Genomic DNA, 24,171 nt, shown 5'->3' on the forward strand with positions numbered 1-24,171 from the left:
CCAAACAAATGACCAAACTGTTTCTAGGATCTTGTGATCTTATGGTGGTTATGGTATGGGGTAGGGGCGGGTATGAAGGGGGACTCATAATACTTTGATGATTGGTATTTTGTAAAATTACTCTTTTTACTCAATTCATCATTGTCATAAGTTTTGATCAACCTGATAAGGAGACATTTCTCTTGATATCAAAAGGAGTCTAAGTAAATTGAACCAAAAGTTCTCACAGTAAGATAACTAAATTCCAGCATCTTTGTGTAATTGGATAGTTTTTCCTTTTCCTTCAATGGGCCCCACAGATTTCAGTCATTCTCTAGCCTCAGGGTCAGCAGACTATGACCTATGGACAAAATATGGCCTGTTCCTTTTTTTGTAAAGTCTTGAGCTAAGAATAGCTTTGAGATTATTAAGAAGCTGGAAAAAAAGAGAGCCAAAAGAAGAATAGTATTTGGTGACACACAGAAATGATATTAACTTCAAATTTCGATGTTCATAAATTTTTTATTAAAAAACAGTCACACTTAATCTCTATGTATTGTCTATGGCAACTTTTGTTCTACAGTGAAGTTGAGTAGTTTAGACAGAGACAGACCTCATGGCCCCAAAATCCTAAAATATTTATTGTCTGGCCCTTTCAGCGAAAGTTTGCCCATTCCTGCTATAGCCTATTTGGAGTGTGAAGGGATTAAGAGATTCTTCTTGTTTTCCTTAAATGGAGGTTGAGTGGAGGGCAACACATATATTAACTTACATAAGCTTTTTCCTTTAGTTGGGAGGAGAGTTCTATATTTTTCAACACTTGGAAAATTTCAACTAAACCTCAGGTCTAAAGTTCATTAAGGTCTCTGATTCCACCTTAATATAAAAGGGTTACAATTTACCAAAAAAGGAAAAGCATAAGGAGTAACCAAGATGAGAGATCTGCTACTAGCAAGAATTTAACATTTTATAAGTGATAATAATTTGGTTTATAATTTTAAAAAGTTTTTTTATTGCTGTCATGTTCTTTGCCTATTATATTTTGACATAGTTGTCTTCCTCTATCACCTTTGTAAAACAGGAAAAAATATTTAAAACACTTAGGTTTATGTTCTCAGAAAATATGTCCATGTGTCTGTTTCAGCTTTGAAACCAATTTCAAATATGTATTACTGGAGTATATGAGAAACGAAAGCAACATTTTTATAGTTCTTCATTATTTGACCACATGATTTTACACAAGTCTCAACGTTCCCATATTTTTGTATGGGTATGCTAGACATAATTCTTAAGAAAAAAAAAAAATCAAACATTACAGAGAATCTGCCAGCAACATATTTCACAAATTTGAGTTTGGGCTTTAGAAAACATGAACTGTTGTGGAGTTGTACCCCTCCTACCCTATGGTTTTATTAATTTATCCTTTCTTAAAAAAAAAAAAAGAAAACATGAACTGTTGTATTTTTGACAGTACGTATCCTCAGAAGCTGAGAGGACACATCTGGAATTTAATAGAGAGCTCTATATTCTGTCTGAAAAATGCATTAATTTTTGGATGAGATTCATAATACTTAACTGAAATTTATGGAATAAAATGATAAAGCTACTGCTGCTTGTATTTTATTATGCATGTGGCCACTGCCTCGGTGACCAAGACAAACCATCTTTGGAGCATCTCATAAATGGAACATCATCAATGTATATAGAAAGAGGTTCTTCCACGTCACCAGACCCCTACCCTGTTTGGAAAAGATAGAAGCAGTCTGGGGATATGGATTGACCTGTCAACACCCATATCCAGCAGAGAAGCAATTACAGAAGCCAGAACATCCACCTTCTGCACCCTAAAAGGAATTTTGGTTCATGTTCCCAGAGGGATAAACAACAGGGAAGTCTCCAATGGCGGAGATGGGACACAAAACTCTGGTGTTGGGAACTATATGGAGTTATACCCCTGTTATTGTAAATAATTATTAAATCACAAATAAAAACATTTAAAAAAAGGTACTGCAGGGACCTGGTGGTGATGATCCTGGTTAAGCACACACATTACAGTGCGCAAGGACCCCGGTTCAAGCCCCTGGTCCCCACCTGCAGTGGGGGAAGCTTCACAAGTGGTAAAGTAGGGATGCAGGTATTTTTCTGTCTCTTTTCCTTCTCTATGTCCTCCTCCTCTCAATTTCTCTGTCTCTATCCAATAATAACTAGATAAAATAATTTTTTAAGAAGATTAATAATAGAGTTTAAAAAAGTAAAGAGCTCCTGCATATTTTAAAAAATAGCTGCTCAAGTGTAGGCTGATTCAGTTCTAGGAGGAGATGTAATTTTTTTTGAATATTTACTTATTTATTTATTCCCTTTTGTTGCCCTTGTTGTTTTATTGTTGTAGTTATCATTGTTGTTATTGATGTCGTCATTGTTGGATCGGACAGAGAGAAATGGAGAGAGGAGGGGAAGACAGACAGGAGGATAGAAAGATAGACACCTGCAGACTAGCTTTACCACTTGTGAAGTGACTCCCTTGAAGGTGGGAAGCTGGGGGCTCGAACCAGGATCCTTAGCCAGTCCTTGTGCTCCTTGCTCTTTGCGTGGGTCCTTGCACTTTGCGCCATGTGTGCAACCTGACGCGCTATGCCCAACTCCAGAGGTGATGTAATTTTTATGTGGTACCTTTTACCTATTCTTTTTTGCTCTCATTCCAAATCTGAACAGTCATTTGATAGGGGTATTTTCCTCTCTGATCTAATGATAAATGGAACTGAACACTGATAGCACATAATGTTTCCCCACTACAGTCAAAGTTACATTTCGATCTCAGTTTTCCTGAGTCCTGGTTCCTGAGGCTTGAAGTCACTTACTTCGCATGTAGACATCCAATAAATTATTGTATTTTATTTGTTTAGCTGTGTGCACTACACAATGGTAAAGTTACTAAAAGAGAGTAAAGTTTGCTAAAGATAATGGTCTTTGAAAGATGCTTTTCATGTGAATAGTGTAGATATATATTAAAGAAGCAACTTGTATATCATATATACACACATATTGATTCCCCAGAGTGTCTTAGTATCTGACCTGAATAATTTTACATCTGTTATTTTGGCTCATCTTTGTAAGTAAAGTTTTGCAATTAGAATAGCTCTCATCCTTTAATCATCAATTGCATAGCAAATACTAGGCTTAAATCATTTTTGAATGTGGTTTCAAAGTTTACATAGACTATCCTCATTCCTGGTTGTACGTTTTATCCTTTTTTAGAGAGAAAAGGGTGGGAGAGACACTATAGCACTGCTCCATCAGCTAGTAGCCCCCTTGGTTCTTTGGGCACCTATGTGGTGCTGGGGATCAAAGCCAGGACCTTGTGCAAGCTTGGTAAGGTATATACTCCTAGTAGGTGAACTATCTTTATGTCCATAGTTGTAAATATTTAAGTAAATCCTATTTTAAAATATTATTTTAATGTGAGGGAGATAGGAGCACTGCTCATCTCTGCCAGTCCCAATGATAGAACCTGGGCTTTCAGACATATAAATACTGATTTCCTAATGTGTTGAGTTATCCCCACAGTTCAGATGTCTTTGTCTTTATTGTGTACCCAACTCCTCTAAACTCTGTAGTAGAGACTGATAGTATTGTTTTCTATAAAAGAGCCAAGATTCTAAACTCCTGTTTGAGCCACTATATTCTCAATATCATTCTTGTCTCCTTCTTTTGACTTAGGTTCTAAATGTCCTGTTCTGCACTTGACAGAGTTGAATTCCATCCTATGCTAACAAAGTCAATCCTTTGCAGTGAGCGTATGCTCACTGTTCTGTTAATTCAGTAATGCTGATTTCTGCGTCATTGCTCTAGTAGTTCAGTTACAGATATGAAACACAGTCCTGAGACCTCTGAGTCTTGTCCTTAAAATGTCTAGGTTGAAATACAGAGAAGGCTTTTAAGGTGCTGTGTATACTTATACTGAACTTAAAAAAAAAAAAAGTTTGGGGCCAGCTGGTGGTGCACCTGGTTGAGTTGCACAGGATACAGTGCACAAGGACCCAGATTTGAGTCCCCAGTCCCCACCTGCAGGGGGAATGCTTTGCAAGTGGTGAAGCAATGTTGCAGGTGTCTCTCTGTGTCTCCTTCTCTATCAACCCTTTCTCTCTTGATTTTTGGCTGTCTCTGTCCAGTAAATAAATTAAAGATAATTAAAAATTTTTTTTAAGTTTATACTTTTGACCATATTTCCTGTCAGTCCCTATTCTCATGAAACTTCACAGTAGTGCATATTAAGGAGCATGGCTTTTTATAACATAAAGTTTTAAAACTCTGGGCACATTTATAACTCATTGCAAGTTTTGAGAATGTTAAGCAGCAGTACTTGAAGTTGCTATAGAAGTCTACAAATATTTAAATAATTTTAAGAAACTTCACATTACCAAGTCTAGTACTTCTTATGTGAAAAACTGCATAAAGTCTAATTCTGAGTGTCTTTTGGAGCAACCTATTTCTTTAATGCCTGTTCAAATTTTTATCAGACACCAAACAAGAAATCCTTAGGATTTTCCAGCACTAATTTTATCTTTGTAACTATAATATAAAGGCAAAATGTTCCTAGCTGGTGTTAGCATTTGCCACTTTTTGAATGGATATGTTGAAATGTTATTATTATTATTATTATTATTATTTTTGACTTCGGGTGATCATTGGAGCTCAGTGCCCGCACTATGAATCCACTGCTCCTGGTGGCCATTTTTGTTTCATTTTATTGGGTAGAACAGAGAAATTGAGAGGAGAGGGGAAAATAGAGAAGAGAGAGAGAGAGAGACACTTGCAGACCTGCTTCACCACCTGTGAAGCATCCCCACTGTAGCTGCGAAACTGGGGGCTCAAACCTGGGTCCTTGTACTTAGTTGTATGCATGCTTAACGGGGTGCACCATCACCTGGGCCCCCAAATGCTGGAGTTTTGAAATTGATGAGAACTCAGAACAATAAACAGTTAGGATTTTCTGGTGTGTTATGGCAGTCTGTAGTCCCACAGCCATGATGCTCAAGAAATCACATAAACATCCCACTAGGGAAAGAAAGAGATAGGCAGAGAGTATGGATCGACCTGCCAGTGCCTCTGTTCACTGGGGAAGCAGTTACTGAAGCGAGACCTTCCATCTTCTGTACCCCATAATGATCCTGGGTCCATACTCCCAGAGGAATAAAGAATAGGAAAGCTATCAGGGGAAGGGATGGGCTATAGAACTCTGGTGGTGGGAATTGTAACCCCTTTTATCCTATTGTCTTGTCAGTGTTTCCATTTTATAAATCAAAATTATATGTATAAATATAAATCACAGAAACCAATTCCATAGTGTATATCTGAGGTTCTCTACTGGTTTCTTTCTTTTGTCTTAATAATTGATCATAATGTACCGACAAAATCACGTTTTACAGTTGGGTTCAACAAAGGTTGATTTCTCTCTGCTTTTAATTTAAGGTATGACTTTTTTGTTTATATAATTTTCCATGGTGAGATACTCAAATAAGAGATGATTCTTGTCATCTTGATTTACTGTGAAGATAAAACATTCACTGTGCCAAGGCCCCACCCAAGAGAGCTTTGAGGGTCTGAGGAGGAGGAGGTTGTGAGTCTCTGGAGTCTGTTTCTTCAACTTCTCTTTCACTCAGTTGGTCAGTTCTATCCATTCTTTTTGTCTCCTTTTCCTGTGGCCATAACTTCTTATGAGTTTGAGTCTGTTAGCAATTTTCTTTGCTGTTTCCACGTGCAGGAAGCTTAATTCCCTGAAAATATTCACTTCCCGGGTCATTCTGCCTAAGCTTTAGGATAGTCACCTCACTACCTGCATATGCACCTTGCTGTTGGTAGAGACAAGCTCTGAAGCATGTAAACTGCATCTAGGTAACTAGCATGATACGTTGTCCCTAAGGGCTTTTTATCCATTGAAATGATGGAACAATCAGTGCCACCTTTTTTCTTTAAAATTAATTAGTTAATTGACTTTGTTCATTACTGGGGCTCCACTGCTTTAGCTTAACTGTTTCAAATAGAAAGAAACAAAGGTAGAGTGAGAAAGACACCCAGAACTGAAGCTTTGTTTAAAAACTTTTTTTAAATTATCTTTATTGGGTAGAGACAGCCAGCAATAGAGAGAGAAGGGGGTGACAAAGAGGGAAAGATATAGACACCTGCAGCAGTGCTTCACCACTTGCAAACCTTTGCCACTGAAGCTGGGGACTGGGGGCTCAAACCCTGGTCCTTACACATTGTGCACATGTGCACTCAACCAGGCACACCACCATCCTCCTGAGCACTGAAGCTTCCTTATACACTTTAACCCCTAATGTTCACTCCCTCTGCCTAACCTTTAGCTTACTCAAGTCTCTCTTAATTGAACCTACCCCATACCTTATTAGTTTTCCTTCTTACCTTAGTTACCTTGGCCAGGCTCTGTTTTTCTTCTTGGTTTCTCTAAAGCTGGCTTCCACTTTTCACAAGACATGTTATTGTCTGCCCCCTCAAGATTTACATTCTCTATGGTAATTCTTTTCAATTCTTTGTTCAGTTTCTTTTTCTTTTTTTTTTTTTAAATTTTTTATTTAAGAAAGGATTAGTGAACAAAAGCATAAGGTAGGAGGGGTACAACTCCACACAATTCCCACCACCCAATCCCCATAACCCACCCTCTCCCATGATAGCCTTCCCATTCTCTAGCCCTCTGGGAGCATGGACCCAGGGTCATTGAGGGTTGCAGAAGGTAGAGGGTCTGGCTTCTGTAATTGCTTCCCCGCTGAACATGGGCGTTGACTGGTCGGTCCATACTCCCAGTCTGCCTCTCTCTTTCCCTAGTAAGGTGTGTCTCTGGGGAAGCTGAGCTCCAGGACACATTGGTGGGGTCTTCAATCCAGGGAAGCCTAGCCAGCATCCTGGTGGCATCTGGAACCTGGTGATTGAAAAGAGAGTTAACATACAAAGCCAAATAATTTGTTGAGCAATCATGGATCCCAAGTTTGGAATAGTGGAGAGGAAGTGTTAGGGAGGTACTCACTGCAAACTCTAGTGTACTTCTGCTTTCAGGTATATATTTTGCAGTAGTTTATGGATACGTGTGCACATACGCTCTCTCTCACAGAAACTGGTGTATGTCTAGGTTATGGGACTTTGTTAGAAAGTGAACTACCTGAGATGAAATTAGAGTATACTATAAAAGGAAAGGTCTCACCTGAGTAATGAAGCTGAAGGGTTGTCATTCCACACGTGAAGTCTCTGGATACACTCTGAGGTGAAGCATGTTGAGATGGCACTTTGTTCAGTTTCTAATAAAAATTGCAGTCACTTACGACTTGTTCTTCTACACTAAAGTATTTACAGTGCGTGCACAAAACCATTTCATTCTAAGCACCCCTGTTGCTGTTTCAGTGCTGGGTAAAGACCCCAGGGCCTTGCACATGAGTGAAACTGCTAAACCACCTCTAGGCCATTTCTTTTTTTAAAAATTCTCGGTTTCTTTGTGGAATGAGAGGAGAGAGTAGGTAAGAGTGAACAAATAGAAATCAACATATCACCCAAGCATCCAGTGGATCCCCCTGGTCATGTCTTTGGTGCTTCCATCTGGTATTAGAGGTGTAACCCAAGATCTGAAACAGTATAGCATAGATGCTGCCCACTGAGCCAGCTCCTGGACCCCAGGAGGCTCTACACAGAAAGAAATTGAGTTTTTAAATGGCATTCATGCTCATTGAGTAAGCATTCAAGCTCCACGTGTCCATCATTGTGTTAAAAACACAGTAGTTAGGAAGTTATTTGTGACAGAATCTACCTCCTGCACCTCTGATATACCTCATGTTTGTTGTGTGCTGACATTACTTGCCTCACCTTGTCTTTAGCACCACCATGAAAGGCTATGGGCATTTACATTTTATTTTCTCAGGGACTGGCACAATCCCTGGCACATTTTTAGAGAATGTTTAGCATGAACGGTTCAGCTTAACTGTAGTATAATTTCAAAAAAATATTATAATAGAGCTTGTTTGGAAACCAGGGTAGGACCAGAGAAGGAGTCTCCAGTCTATTTTTCTTTTCTTTTTTTTTTTTTAACTAGAAGAAGCCCTTCTTGCCAAATGACAGCCACTTCAGACTCCATTTGGATGCTGTTAAACTTGGACAGAAATTTTACTTACCAATATTGGCAGTTATTGCTGAGTGGATTACGTTTTTTTGAGAAACTGTAATTTAGAAGCATGTAAGTTGGCTAAACAAGGGTCTTATATTTCTGAACAGGGTCTCAAAGCCCAAATTTTTGTAGGAAAAAAAATTTTTAACAAACATTTTAGTACACATGGTTGTTATACCTGCTTCTTATGTGGGAAAATTTTTTTTAATGCTTTACCATCTATTTTACGATTCAATTAGTGTTTAAATACTCACTTGTTTATAAAATATACATAGAGATTTCCCAAGACAGTTTATATAGTGGCTGTTTCTTAGGAGCAGAAAATTTTCCCCCCTTTTAAAAATTTTTTAAAAAATTTATTCATAAAATTAAAAATATTGATAAGACCTTAGGATAAAAGGGCACAATTCCACACAATTCCCACCACCAGAGTTCTGTATACCATACCCTCCCTTGAGAGCTTTCCTGTTCTTTATCCCTGTAGGAGCGTGGACCCAGGATCATTATGGGGTGCAGAAGGTGGAAGGTCTGGCTTCTGTAATTGTTTCCCCATTGAACATGGGTATTGGAAGCTCGACCCATACTCCTAGCCTGTTTCTCTCTCTCCCTAATGGGGCAGGGCTCTGCAGGACACAGTGGTGAGGTCATCTGCCCAGGGATGTCAGGTTGGCATAGCATCTGCAGTTTGTTGGGAGAGTTAATGAGGAAGACATTTTTATTTTTCTCTGAACCTTCCACAGTTTAGAAAGATATCTGACAATAATGAATTTTATATAAAAATGAGCTATTTGAGTTTATGGAAATTCCAATTATTTTAAGATTACAGCTTTGATCTTTTTTTTTTTTCTTTCTTATTTTCAGTATGACTACAAGCTGGAGGAGAAAGTATGGGTGGGATAAAAAGTTTTCACGTAGAGGTTTTTCAATTTCAAAATGTTAGTTTCTGGGGTAAGCAGTTGAACAGGATGGGGTTTATACAGGAACCTGGAGAAGGTGAGATAGGTGTTCAGGTACTGAAGTATGTTATAAGCAGTAGGATGCCAGGGTAGGTACTTTATGCTGTTGATAGTTTTAAAAAGCCTTTGGCTTACAGGTGTTTCCGATTAGATGAGTTGTGTAAACTCAGACTGCTGAATGCTTGACTGCCTGTGTTGGTTTATGTTGTGGAGTAACTAAGACCAGCAAGGTCTCAGTAGTTTCAGACATTAGTATTCGGCTCTAATCAGAAGGAAGTTATGGGGCATATATTCAAGTGACTATTATTCTGCAATTAAGAAGGATGAGATTGTATCCTTAGGGATGAATGGATGGAATTTGAGGTAAGCAAGGAGATGAATGACAACTACCAGATGATTTTGCTCACATGTAGGGTGTAGAGAATTGAAGCACATGGATACCCAGGGGGGGAAGAGTACCTAAGCTGTCTCTAAGAATTTGTGAGAACAACAACAACAGAAAGACTGAGAACTATAGTGGTTATCTTTAGTTTTCTTTAGTAGTTGGTGGGCTCCACTGAAATTTGGTGCTGGGTACTATACATGTATTCTTAGTCCTGTTAATCATTATTAAGTTGCTAATAAAAATATTCAAAAAAATTAAAATATTTGCTTATGTGCTTTACTGAATAAACAGTATTTAGGGCTTTCCTGTGATCTGAATGAAGGAAAAGTTACTGAATACATGATAACAAAGGATGCTGGTAGATCGCCAAAGATTGTGTAATTTGAAGGCTGGGGCTAAAAAGGTTTGGGAAGGGATTGTATTCATTCCTCAATTCGTTTGAAAACTTTCTTTAAAAATATTCTTTTAAAAGATTTCATTTATTTTAATGAGAGAGACACAGAGAGAATGTTACAGAGAGATTAATCAGAGCCCTGCTCAACTCTGGTTTATGCTGGTGCTAGGGATTAAATTTGGAATCTCAAGAGCCTCAGGCATGAAAAACTTTTGCAGAACCATTATGTTATCTCCCCAGTCCTCATTATTCCTTTTTGTATTATTGTTGAAATCAAGAAAGTTTATTTCAGAATATTAATGTTCTTTTTTAATTTTTAAAAAATTATCTTTATTTTTATTGGATAGAGACAGACAGAAATTGAGAGGAATGGGGAGACAGAGAGGGAGAGAGACACAGAGACACCTATAGCACTGATTCACCACTGCTTTTCCTCTGCAGCTGGAGACCAGGGGCTCAAACCCAGGTTCTTGTATACTGTAATGTGTGCCTAACCAGGTGCGCCACTACCTGGTCCCAACTTCAGAATATTAAATAGTAATATTTTTCTCTAAATTTAAGCCAGTGACAAATATATATTGAAATGGCTTTTTTAAAAAAAAGGTTTGTTTATTGGGCTGGCAAAATAACATACTTAGTCTGATGTTTTGTCATGTGTGCAACTCAGATTTGAACTCTGCTTCCACTACATTGAAGGGAGGTTTGATGTAGTGATCTATGTTTATTTACTTTATTATGAGAAAGAGAGAAGTGGGAGAAGACCAGGGTACCACTCAGCTGTGGTAGAAAGTGATGCTTGGGATTGAGTCTGCAGCCTCTGAAGAATTTTCATAGGCTGAGCCATCTCTCAGGCACCTTTGTTTTAATACATAAATGCATTTTGATTATAAAGTTTCATTAGATTGAGAAATGCATAACTTTTCACATATTTCAAAATTCCATAGCCTCCTCCCTGTTAATCTTTCTAACTTAAATATGTGCAGTTTCATTATACTATGTATCCTGCAAGTTGCATTTTTTTTCACTTAGCAGTAGATCTTATTTTTGTAAGAATGAGTAAGAAATTGTTCTTACTCATTATTTATGATTCACCTTATACCTTTTCATGTTTGTGGTACTCTGTAACGTGAATGCATCAGATTTTTACTTGATTTCAACTGGAGAATACATCCTCTCTCCCCTCTAACCCCATCCCAGGAAGACTTATGCCTGAAGAAGTCATAAGAGACTTTACAGGGAATGATAGGTATTTCAGAAATTCCACATTCTTACATTCTATGATATGGTAATGGGAGCATGGAATGAAGTGAGGAATGGGAATTACAGTAACAACAAAGATCAGCGAAAGACCTTGTAAAATTATTTCCAAATGCTTGTTGCTAAAATCTGTTGGCCAAAAAAACTTACTGGTGCAAGTCATTTTTAAGAAAAAAAAAATCATACCTTGCATATAATTGCTGATTTATGAAGTGTATATATAGTCCTCTTGTTTTTACTAGCAATGCTTTGTTCTCTTTATGCTTTAGTTTTCTTTGATTTTTTTTTAATGTTTATCAGTATTTCATGTAACATAATTCTAACAGGAAGAACTGCTTACTTTTTTTTAATGTAGCAAGGAAATTGACAATTTGTGGACATATGATAGTCATGTATTTTGAACATGATTAAGAAGCTACTGACCACTAGTGCACCCTTACTTTGTTAAAATTTAAGTTAGAAATATAGGCTAAGAGTACAGATGACCCTTTTATGGGGAGACAGGCTGTTTATCTTTCCTCATCACACCCCATACCTCTCACACCCCCTTTTTCCAGAAAAAAAAAAAAAAAAAACAGTCCTGTTGTTTGATTATAAATTTTCTGTCACATATTGAATTTTTCCCCCTATATCTTTCTCTCTCACTCTTTCTTTCTCCCTCCCCTCCCCTTCCTCCTCTTCCCCTCCTCTCCCCTTTTCTGAGCACTGCTCAGCTCTGGCTTAAGGTGGTATAGGGAACTGACCTTGAGACTTTGGAGCCTCAGGCATGCAAGTCTCTTTGCATAACCATTATGCTATCTCCTCTGCCCATTTTAAAGCTGAATTAACTGTTTTATAGTAGATGTTTAATAAGTGAAAATCTGTTAAACTCAAAATTAAAAGACAGAGTTGTCACTTCCTTTTTATAAGCTTGGTAACTGACTTTCTTTACATGTAACTGACATTTTCAAAAATGGCTTTTAACCTTTATGCTTTCTGAATTTATTTCCTCAATTTTTAAAACATTCACTTTCAGTAATTTTGCATTTTGGTTACATATTCTACTCTATTATATCTCTTCGCTATCAGGAACTAGGTATTTTAAAGCTTTTCTGAATCATTAAAACATCCAAATACAGTACTAGCGCCCAAAGACTTATGAAATAAATAAGAGAGCCATTGAGTTTTCAAGGAACGTTACATACTGTTGATTGCCATCAGTTAAATTTCCTATAAGTAAGAGTGTGCTATAATCGTTGGAAAACCTGAATTTTCAAATAACTCCTCCCCTAATTTTTTTTTCCTTTTCTCTCCTTGAAGAATAGTGTAGGGTGTGTATATTTTCACCTGCCCATGCCAGTGATCTCTGGCTCAGATGTTACTCATGTGCCAAGGAATCTGATCTGGAATGTAGTCTATAAATAACAAATATTTTACATCTGGCTGTAATGTGTATGATCTAGTGGAAAAATACATGTTTCTGGGTGGAGGAGATAGCATAATGGTTATGCAGACAGACTCTCATGCCTGAGGCTCCTAAGTCCCAGGTTTAATCCCCCACACCACCATAAACCAGAGCTGAGCAGTGCTCTGGTGTTTCTCTCTGTGTGTCTCTGTCTCTGAATTTCTCTCAAAAATAAATAAAATAAAAAATACATCTTTCTAATCCAGTGTTGCTTCTGAGTGCAGACTACTGATAATGAACACTTCAATTTACATATATTAGTATAAAATCTCACAAAAGCCTTGTAAAAGACAACCTAGTTTTATACAGGAGGGGGAAAAAAGGTTTACTGAGGTACATAGCTGTCCATTCTCAGAGCTGTAGGGTTATACATAGGATTTAAATTATTTATTTGTTTATTTATTTATTGGATAGAGACAGCCAGAAATAGAGAGGAAGGGGGAGGTAGAGAGAGACAGAGAGACATCCACAGCCCTGCTTCACCACTTGTGAAGCTTTCCCCTGCATATGCAGGGAAGAGGGACTTTGAACCCTGGGTCCTAGAGCATTGTAACCTGTGCTCTCAAGCAGGTGCGCCACCACCTGGCCTCCGTTGGATTTAAATCCTGACTTAACAGACCTGAGAAACTGAGTTTGTGCTGGAAAGAGAAAAGAGGCCAACTTCAACTTCTGTTGATGAGTGGGATCATCCCACACTCATCTTTATCTTTCTGACTTAGCTCACTTCACATAATTCCTTCTAGCTCTGTCCAAGATGGGTCAGAGAAGGTGGGTTCATTGTTCTTGATAGCTGCATAGTATTCCATTGTGTATATATACCACAGCTTTCTCAGCCACTCATCTGTTGTTGGGCACCTGGGTTGCTTCCAGGTTTTAGCTATTATGAATTGTGCTGCTATGAACATAGGAGTACACACCTCTTTTTGGTTGGGTGTTATGGAGTCCTTGGGGTATAACCCCAGGAGAGGAATTACTGGGTCATATGGAAGGTCCATGTCTAGCCTTCTGAGAGTTTTCCAGACTGCTTTCCACAGAGGCTGTACCAGTTTACATTCCCACCAGCAATGTAGAAGGGTTCCTCTGTCCCCACAACCTCTCCAACATTTGTTGCTGCTGTCCTTTTTGATGTATGCCATTCTTACAGGAGTGAGGTGGTATCTTAGTGTTGTCTTAATTTGCATTTCTCTGACAATCAGTGACCTAGAGCAGTTTTTCATAAGTTTGTTAGCCTTTTGTATGTCCTCTGTAGTAAATGTTTTGTTCATATCCTCTGCCCATTTTTGGATGGGGTCATTTGCTTTCTTGGTGCTAAGTTTTCTGAGCTCTTTATATATTTTGGTGATTAGTTTCTTGTCTGATGTATGGTATGTGAAGATCTTCTCCCATTCTGTGAGGGGTCTCTTTGTTTGTTTAATAGTTTCTTTGGATGTGCAGAAGCTTTTCTATTTGATGTAGTCCCATTGGTTTGTTTCTGCTTTAGTCTTCCTTGCAATTGGGTTTGATTCATCAAAGATGTGCTTGAGGTTTATGTGGGAAACTGTTTTACCAATGTTTTCCTCTAAATATTTGATTGTTTCTGGTCTGACATCCAGGTCTTTGATCCATTTGGAATTGATTTTTGCTTCTGGTGAGATAAAGTGGTTCAATTTCATTCTTCTGCATGTTACAACCTAGTTTTCCCAGCACCATTTATTGAAGAGAGCCTCCTTTTTCCATTTAATACTTTGGGCCCCCTTATCAAAGATTAGATGTCCATAGGTGTGGGGATTTATTTCTGGGATTTCAATTCTGTTCCACTGGTCTGTGTGCCTATTTTTGTTCCAGTACCATGCTGTTTTGATGATGATGATGGCTTTATAATATAGTTTAAGGTCTGGGAGTGTGATGCCTCCATTTCTGTTTCTTTTCCTCAAGATGGTTTTGGCAATTTTAGGTGTTTCCAGGTTCCAGATAAAAGATTGTAGTGTTTGTTCTATTCTCTTAAAGAAGCTTGGTGGAACTTTGGTGGGTATTGCATTAAATTTGTATATGGCTCTAGGGAGAATATTCATTTTGATGATATTTATTCTTCCAATCCATGAGCATGGGATATCTTTCCATTTCTTGGTATCAGTTTCTATTTCCTTGAGTAGTGACTCATAGTTTTCAGTATACAAGTCTTTCACTTCTTTGGTCTAGATAAACACCAGTTCCTGTGAGAGAGAGCATATGTTCACATGTATCCATAAACTACTGCAAAATATATGCCTGAAAGCAGAAGTACACTAGAGTTTGCAGTGAGTATCCCCCTAACACTTCCTCTCCACTATTCCAAGCTTTGGGTCCATGATTGCTCAACAATTTGTTTGGCTTTGTATATTAACTGTCTTTTCAGTCACCAGGTTCCAGATGTCATCAGGATGCCGGCCAGGCTTCCCTGGACTGAAGACCCCACCAATATGTCCTGGAGCTCTGCTTCCCCAGAGACCCACCCTACTAGGGAAAGAGAGAGGCAGACTGGGAGTATGGACCGACCAGTCAACGCCCGTGTTCAGCGGGGAAGCAATTACAGAAGCCAGACCTTCCACCTTCTGCAACCCACAATGACCCTGGGTCCATGCTCCCAGAGGGATAGAGAGTGGGAAAGCTATCAGGGGAGGGGGTGGGATATGGAGATTGGGTGGTGGGAATTGTGTGGAGTTGTACCCCTCTTACCCTATGGTTTTGTTAATTAATCCTTTCTTAAATAAAAAAAGAAAAATAAAATAATCCCCCCCCCCCAAAAAAAAAACATTATGATGGGAGTTGGGCCATAGCACAGCAGGTTGAGCTCAGGTGGCGCAGAGGACCAGCATAAGGGTCCTGGTTCCAGCCCTGGCTCTCCCCACCTGCTGGGAAGTCCCTTCACAGGCAGTGAAACAGGTGTCTGTCTTTCTCTCTTCCTCTCTGTCTTCCCCTCCTCTATTTCTCTCTGTCCTATCCAACAATGGTGATATCAGCGATGGCTACAACAGTAAAACTGCAAGGGCAACAAAAGGGAATAAATTTAAAAAAATACAAAAAGAAAAAAAGAGGCCAACTTTAGAAGGCTTTCAGGGGTGTGTTGGGAAAGGGAGTGTGTGCTTTCTGAATCAGCTCTGAGGCTGTTAGCTATATGACTTAATCTCTCTGCCTCTGCTTCCTTGTTTGCAAAATAGAATCACTGTGGCCACTTTGTATGGTTATTATGAAAACTAAACGGAAATTCTAGAAAAGCTTTTGGCATATTGCAGGATGGTGGTTGATGTTGTTGGTGGTGGTGGTGTGTGTGTTTTAATCCAAGCTTCCCTGCTAAACTATGACACCTTCTGAAGAAAGCAGATGATAGTAAATTGAAGTAGAAAATTTAAAAGTAAATACAAAGTTAAATTAGATTAAAGTTAAATTAATAATTAAAGCAGAATTTTAATTCACTCTTCAGAAATGGAAGATCCTGGGTAGTATATTCTATTTTGTTTTTTATTTTGAAAGATATTTTGATACTGGAAGCAATGGAATTGGTAGTAGGGGCATTTCCTTTTTCTTTTCTTCTCTCTCTCTTTTTTTAATCCCATTTGAAGTTGTAAAAATTTCTGAGGGGTCTCGCACTAACCAGGGATGGCTGTAGGATGAAATTTTGTCTGAGTCTATTGATGTGGTGAGCTGTTGGAAGAGGTCAGAGTGATTTGGAATGAGATGGCATTAGGAAACAGAGTCGAACATTTATTTCTATTTTCACTAGAATTTTGATTAAGCAATCAGTGACTTTCTGTAGCTTTATTTGCAAACCAAGTACATTTTTTTTTTTTTTACTGAAATTTTCTCTTTAAAATTGTTTTTAGGGTGCAGGATAGAAAACTGTGATTCTTGCTTTAGCAAAGACTTTTGTACCAAGTGCAAAATAGGCTTTTATTTGCATAAAGGCCGCTGCTTTGATGAATGTCCAGATGGTTTTGCACCATTAGATGAGACCATGGAATGTGTGGGTGAGTAATTTTTCATTTAACTTTCAAACTTCAAGTTTTATTTTAACACCTGTTTCTTGGATAAATAAAAATCATGTTAGATATGGCCAACCCAAAGATAAGTTGGTTCTATTTGTTAATTAGAACTGAACATTAAAGTTTTTTGCTGGCTTTCTGAAATTTTTAGGCATTTTAATATTGGGTAGACTTAGCGTATCTTGCCATTAAATTTGTTAGTTGTGTATTTTCTAGGTTAAACTAGCTAATAATAATGTTATATTATTTGTATAACTCACTTCTTAATTATGGCATGTATGGTTAGAGGAAATATTTAGAAGAAACAAAAAATTCAAGTAATACTATAACTATTCAATTATTTTCTATTGTACACATTGACTTAAATCAGAAATTTTTTGTGTGCAAAATATATTTTGATCATGATTGCATGCTGCAAAGTGACTTAAGAAAATGTTACTGTTAGTAAGTTAAATACCTAAAGTATAAATTTAATAGATACACATGACATATATTCATTGTTAATAATTAGGAATATTTTATAATTTATATAGCTTTTGAGTGTTTGAAAAACTCTAAAGCACTTTATACCACCTGTCAGTGATGAATGACTGAATGTTGTCAGGTGTAATGGGATCTTCACTTCCCTTGTTTTAATCCCAGCACCACCCCTGCCACTGTTATATTGGAAATCATATTAAGCATAACAGAGTTAGACATCATATATTTTAGACCTTTGATTATCTTAAAATAGAGAATTACAAAAAATACCTTTTTAAGGTAGAAAATTTTGTTGAAATTGTCTGTAACTATATATATTTGCAGCCTAGCATACAACACATTTAAATAAAATTTTTTTAAAGAAATGTATAATGTTCCTATGTACATGTGAGTTAATACATTCCACAGCTGATGCCCTATGTGAGTCACTAGATGAGATGCTCATAATACTGAATTTATTTTGGAGAGTCGAGTCACAGTCATTACAGCTGTTCAACGGAAACTTATGAAAATGTTAAATGATAAATAAATAAAAACATAAATAAAACCCTATGCATTTTCCTGAATAAAAATACAAATTAGATTTTTAAGAATAGCTGTGATGCTTATAGAATTCTGAAATAATGTCTGTGGAATCTGGGCCCAAGTCCTCATCTACTGGAGTAAAGAACTTTTTTTGTTTGTTTATTTTTGCTACATACTAGGTTATGAAAATCCACTGCTCCTGGCAGCCACCCCTCCTCCATTTTTATTGAATAGGACAGAGAGAAACTGAGAGAGGAGCAGGAGGTAGATAGAAAGAAAGACTTGCTTCACAACTCCTGAAACTTCCTTCTACCCTGCAGGCAGAGAGCAGAGGCTCAAATCCAGGTGCTAATGCGTAACTGGGCACCTCACCGCTCAGCCCCTAGTAAAGAAACTTTTTAATACTTAATTTGATTGAGAAGTTTAACATTCTATATTTCTATTATCTCCCCCCCCCCCACCGTCCCATTGGAGTCTAACCTACTTTTCCACTATACAAACTACAGAAAGGGGATGGTTAAAGCTGTTATGTAACCAGGGAAGGTGTATATTTTCAAACATCTATTTGTATTTGCTCACTTTTTAAACTGTCATAAGACTTCAGTTTAGGGAATAATATAAAACATGCACTGTGATTTCTGGACCACTATTAGAAAAGCTAAAAGGATCAGAAAAGGAAGTGTGGTGTGGGGGTGGGGAGGAAGCAGTGGTGTCCCTGTAAGTGGACACTGGGAGTGCTGGGTTCCTAGACCTGGCACCAAGCGCCAGAGACAACCTTGGTCTCAAAAACAAAACAACAGAAAAGGCAAAGAATCAACTCCTTTCCATTTCCAAAGTACTTCTAAAATAAATCTGTATGTGAATTTTTATAAAGTGGGACGAGGAACACTTAAAATTAACCTGGATAATCAAAATTAACCTGCATAGTTTAATCTTTGGATATTAGAAATGTTCTTCCATTGTAGATTTTAGCTGTTGAATCTTTTCAAGCTTTTATGTTTCATACATATTTATTATTTTTTTAAATGGACTGTTTCTTTAAAATAAAGACAGAAAGTAGTAGTTTTTAAATAATTATGTTGCAGAGATTTGTTATAGATGAAAAAAATCTAGTGGTTCAAAGAATTAAAATTCCCAAAAGGCAACACCTGGTCTTTGTGGGCTTCACATTTTTGTTTTTCACATCTGAAAGTGGGAGGGAATAGAAATGCAACTGCTATATAAAGTGAATGATCATGGAGCAAACGGATACCAAATTCTTTTTTTTTTTTTTCTTTTCTTTCATCTGTATTAGAAGGATGTGAAGTTGGTCATTGGAGTGAATGGGGAACTTGCATCAGAAACAACCGCACATGTGGATTTAAGTGGGGTCTAGAAACCAGAACAAGGCAAATTGTCAAAAAGCCAGCAAAAGATACAATACCATGCCCAACCATTGCAGAATCCAGGCGATGTAAGATGGCCATGCGGCACTGCCCAGGAGGTAAGTGTTTTCTAAATTTTCTTCTTAGGCACCCTCATTCCCAATAAGGATTATCTTTCCATGAAAGAAATCTGATTGATGAAGTGAGTGAAAGTCCGCATTATACTTAGAGACAAATACTTAGGTTGGGAAAGATACAGAGTAAGCATTTTATTTACTTTCATAATACTTCGAAATTCACTGGTGTGCATTAAAAGTGAGATTTGTGGAAGTGTTTTGTTTTTTTGTTTTTGCTAGTGTATTCCTAAAAGTGGGTTTTTATGAACTCGGACCTTTGCAGATGTTGTTCTAAGCGAAGCATCCAACTTTCAGTTGAGAAGTTTAGATTAGAAAGGTTTATAGGATCTGTAAAATCATCTGCATCGTTACTAGTTGAAGATGACAACTTAAAATAAACTTGCCTGAACACTGGAGGAAATAAATGTTGTCTTAATGTTACCACAATTAGCTGGTTCTCTTTGTTTTGACAATAATTTGTAGAAAACAGCTACTGGTATGTGTGTGTTTATTCATGTCTTTGTAGTAATTGTGTTGATTTGCAGTAATTATTCTGTAATAACAGGATTAGTCCCATTTACAAATTAGGAGATGCTTACATAGCTCAGGTGCTGGCTGAAGCTGAGTCAGTATGTTGAAATGTAGCTCTTAGCTGTCACTGTGGTTCTTAAAGCATAATCACTGGTTACTGTTTATTTTACCATTAGTGGATACTACATTGCCAAAGATGAAGTTTTTTTTCCCCCCCTAATGCACAAAATAGAAAGGCATAGAAGAAGGTTGTGTTTGGAAAACTGCCCTATAAAATAATCAAGATTTTTGTTTTCCTTTATTGTTGCTGTTGGTGCATAGCTTTACATCTTGGAAGCTACAGTGCAAAGAAAGAATTGATATCTACTTAAAATGGATTTATATCCACTCTAGCTGCCTCATAGGACTATAATCCGTAGAGGAAGATGAAACTTTTAAGATATGAAGACTCCAGTCAGCCTTTGTGAACTATTAGATCCAGATTCAGAAGCTACTATGAGGAGAGCAGCGTTTCCTCTTGAATTAATTTTTGCTTTTCTTTGCTGGGTCTTTGAAACAAAGTTTTCGTAAGTGCTTTCCACTAACAAGGATGGTTTTGTTCACTTAAATGGGGCATTTTTTTCAGTCAAAATATAAGAAAATATTTTCTTACAAAACTAATAAGCCACTTCTTGGATAGCTGAGAGCATTTAACCTGCAACCTTGTGCCTAAAAACAAACCTGATGTATTCAGGTACTGGAAAGAAAGGCTTTCTTTGTTGTATATTGTTTATATAACTACTCCCCCTATTTCTCTCTCAGCAATGTGGTCCCCCAATTGTGGTTTACGCTAATAGCAAAAATTAGCCTGAAAATGCTCCTATAACAAACATGCTTATGTGTAACAAGAACCAGCACATTTCCCTTCCCTGCAAAACTATTTTGACCTCAACCCGGTGTTACTTGCAAATTTCACTGATAGCAGCTAGATTGTTAACCTATAATGTTAATTACATTTATATATTTGTCTCCAACAATGTGTCATCTTAATAGAATATAACCTGACACTGCCCACAACTTAAATTATGCTGAAACAAATGCTTATGTATGATCTGCTAATACATTTTTTTCTGGCAAGTGAACCTTAGATTTTATTAGTATTAGCACTCTAATTCATGTTACCTCCATGTTCAGCTTAATACATTCAATCTTCATATAACCTTTAAATTTAGTCATTTTAAAATGTCGCATTTTATTTTCTTTAAAAAAGGACCTATAGTAGTGTTCCTGATAGAAATAGAAAATCACTCTACAAAAAAATAACTCCCATTTACAAGTGTCAGAAATGAAAACTAGACAATGAATTTTGAAACTTGCGCTCTACTTGATAAAAATTGGCACAACTTTCAATAGAGTATCCCACCTTGCCTCAGGTGAAAGGGAAACATTTCTTTCTTCAGTCATTCATGGTGGTTAATGGAAGAATGGGGAAGAAAACCACTTTGTCCCTCTTTCCATCTTGATTTGATTTTAGTGATCTGTGTTGACGAACTATGTAAAAATGGAAGTTGTAATCAGGTTGGTAATATAGACATTTTTTCAGATCTCTTCAACATATGTATGGATTTTTCTCCTGTTGGAGTCAATCTTAACTTGATTGCACACAAACACAAACTTAACTTCCTTCACACTCAAGTACCAGCACATTCAAATCAGCTGCTTTTGATTATTGGAGGCCTAAGTTAGAGGTCAATGGAATGGAATAGTCACTAGGTATATGTGATATTGCACCCAAAACAATTAAAATTGAGAAAAAATGGCTGTGGGATATAAAAAAAAAGACAATATAACACATAAGCCAATTTTCATTAATAATATACTTATTTTCTGTTTAAGGAGGAAAGCATCCGGTAGCATCTTAAATAGTACATTGATTATTCTTGGGATTTTTCTCAGTGTCCATTACATTTTCATTAGCTATATTTTTTGTTTTGATGACAGATCAGATAGTTTCTTGGATGTCCCTGGCACTCTTTTTTTTTTCTTTTTTAGGATTCTGGTCTGGCAGTCAGGAGATCTGGGTTTCTGCACCCTGTCAACTCATTAATTCTGTGATCTTTGGCAAGTCACTTAACCTCTCTTGGCCTCTATTTCCTCATTTGTAAACCAAGGGTATTAGAGTAGGTGATCTCTAAAGTTGCATCCAGTTCTAAATTTCAGTGATTTTTTTTTTTTGAAGATGAACTGCCAAAATATACAGATATATTTGGTGGTTATTATCTGGAGGACGAGGAAGAAATTTATAATCCTATAAGCACTGTTTCATAACCAAGGAAACAAATGTTTTTCTTTTTTTTCATTGTTTTATTAGTGATTCAATATTGATTTACAAAATTACATGTCAATAGGGGTATAATTCCACACTGTTCCTACCATCAGAGTTCTGAATCCCAAGTTCCTCCACTGCAAACGACCATAGTTCTCCCATGGTTGCAGACATTGGTTAATTGTCATCTCTACAACTACCTGTCTACCTTTGTACATAATAGCCCCCCTTTTCTTCTAGGTCCAGTCCCCTCTAAGCCATAGGTACCCCTATTACATAACATCCAAATATCTCTCCCCTTTTTGTCCTCTCTCTCTGGGACCTGATAGAGCTGGAGTTTAGAGCCCTCTTATCCTCTCCCTCCTATCACTTCTCTCCCACTGGGAGCATGGAGCAAAGTTGTTTTAGGGGTGCAGAAGGTAGGATTTCTGGCTTCTGTAATTGCTTCTCTGCTGGATTCGGGCATTGGCAGGTCGACCCATACTCCCTGATGAAACAAATACTTTTTCAATAGGTAGGCTGCTTCCGCATCTGGTACTCCTCAACCTTCCTTGTCTTTGGTCCTCTTTCCTTTTCATACGTAGTTGACTCTTAAAAGATGAAACAAGACTCCAGATCTGCCTATGATTTATAGTTTATCTTCCAAGATTGCAGGATTCAGAAAGAAGTAAGGGAGGGAGGGGGGAAGGAAGGAAGGAAGGGAGGGAGGGAGGGAGGGAGGGAGGAAGGAAGGAAGGAAGGAAGGAAGGAAAAAAAAAAAAGGCTTGTTAGCACAGAAGACCTTGGAGAAAAAAGAGAGATGTGCATAAAGTATTAAAAATATATACTAAGTACTGAATACAGGTAACACAGGAAAAAGTAATGGATTGTTTTTATGTTTATATCATGCTGTAACTATTTTTATTCCCATTCTATTCTGAAACCACTAATTTATCCTTTGGGAGTTAATTTGTCCTATGAATATATAACCTTCAGCTTTAAATGGAAGCAATTTCAAGTCTGAACTGTATTGTGTGTTAGACAATTTATTCATATAAACATGCTATCATCATGTTTAAGTTACAAAAGAACTGATTTGTTGTTACTAGGCTAGTGGGCTTGCTGTCTGAGACTTGTGGCTTTTCCTTGTTCCATTAACAAAAAGTCAGTGATGAAGCTATGGTAGTCTAACATCAAAGTAGTTGACTTTAAGCTATTTCTTTTTCTACTTTGACATAGGGCTCTACAAGTACTTTCTAAAAACCCAATATCCTGCCATCACCACTTCCCTGCCAATATCTCTCAGCTTGCAATAGCTGGTGAAAAATACCCTAACATTCATTTGTAAATGTCAGAGTGTTAAACCATTAGTTTTACTTTGATTCAATTGCACATGCTAACATCTTCTTTAATTTTTGAGTCAATGTTTTAAAGTTCATTGAAAAAAAAAAAGTTTACTTTCTGTATTCCTCTTTCTAAACCTGATTTCCAAAGTCAGCTCTTGCTGAGTTTTCTTTAGTTGAGTTACAGTCAGAATCATCTCTGAACCCTTCCCCCAGGGTCTGCACTGAGCAGTAGAGTTTGAAACAAGTCCCATATCTAGTGGCTCCACACTCAGCACAATTTTCCTTTTTCATACACATTTAAATAATCAAATTACTTAAGTAATTTAAGTGATGCTTTGACATATACACAGGTGGCTGTCTCTTAGGCTCATGGTGACTTAAACTCAGTGTACAATATACATAGGGATTTTTTTAAGCTCCTTAATTTTCCTAGGAGGCTGCTAAAATTAAAATCAGATCTCAGGCTGGGTGGTGATGCACCTGGCTGAGTGCACGTGCCACAGTGAGCAAGGACCTGGTTCAAACCCCCAGACCCTCACCTCTTGATTTCTGACTGTCTCTATCTAATAAATAAATAAAGATAAATGAAAAAATTAAATTAAATCTCTACTAAAAATACTTACTAGATATATATGTATATATATTTTACTTTTAAAAGACTGTTTCTGTTATGAGACATGACTTGACCATGGTCTACTTTAAAAAAATAATGTGACTTTTAACTTGATAGGAAACAAAATAAAATATGATCAAGGAATTTAGAACACTAATATCTTCATTTACTTTTTAAAAGGTAAGAGTAATAAGACCTCTTCTAATCTTGGTTTTCTCTACAGAAACTGGCAACAACATGTGGACTAGGTATTAGATAGTATAACTCAAGATGATTGTAGATTGTGATGGATTCAGCCGAAAGCAGGAAATAAGCACATTTTCAGTAGGCTAGGG

General features: G+C 37.2%; 1 protein-coding gene across 3 annotated transcripts in view; it reads left to right on the forward strand.

Moving 5' to 3' along the window:
• The window catches only part of RSPO2 (R-spondin 2), a 196,828-nt gene that overhangs the window by 121,598 nt on the left and 51,059 nt on the right, over nucleotides 1-24,171 (forward strand). For 2 of the 3 annotated variants that reach the window (XM_060195878.1, XM_060195886.1), the window contains exons 4-5: nucleotides 16,419-16,562; nucleotides 18,877-19,065. In XM_060195878.1, coding sequence (XP_060051861.1) covers nucleotides 16,419-16,562; nucleotides 18,877-19,065 — 333 coding nt within the window. The remainder of the gene's footprint in view (nucleotides 1-16,418; nucleotides 16,563-18,876; nucleotides 19,066-24,171) is intronic. The other variant, XM_060195891.1, reaches the window with a different exon arrangement.

This window comes from Erinaceus europaeus, chromosome 1 (genome assembly GCF_950295315.1).
Source record: "Erinaceus europaeus chromosome 1, mEriEur2.1, whole genome shotgun sequence".
NCBI lineage: Eukaryota > Metazoa > Chordata > Mammalia > Eulipotyphla > Erinaceidae > Erinaceus > Erinaceus europaeus.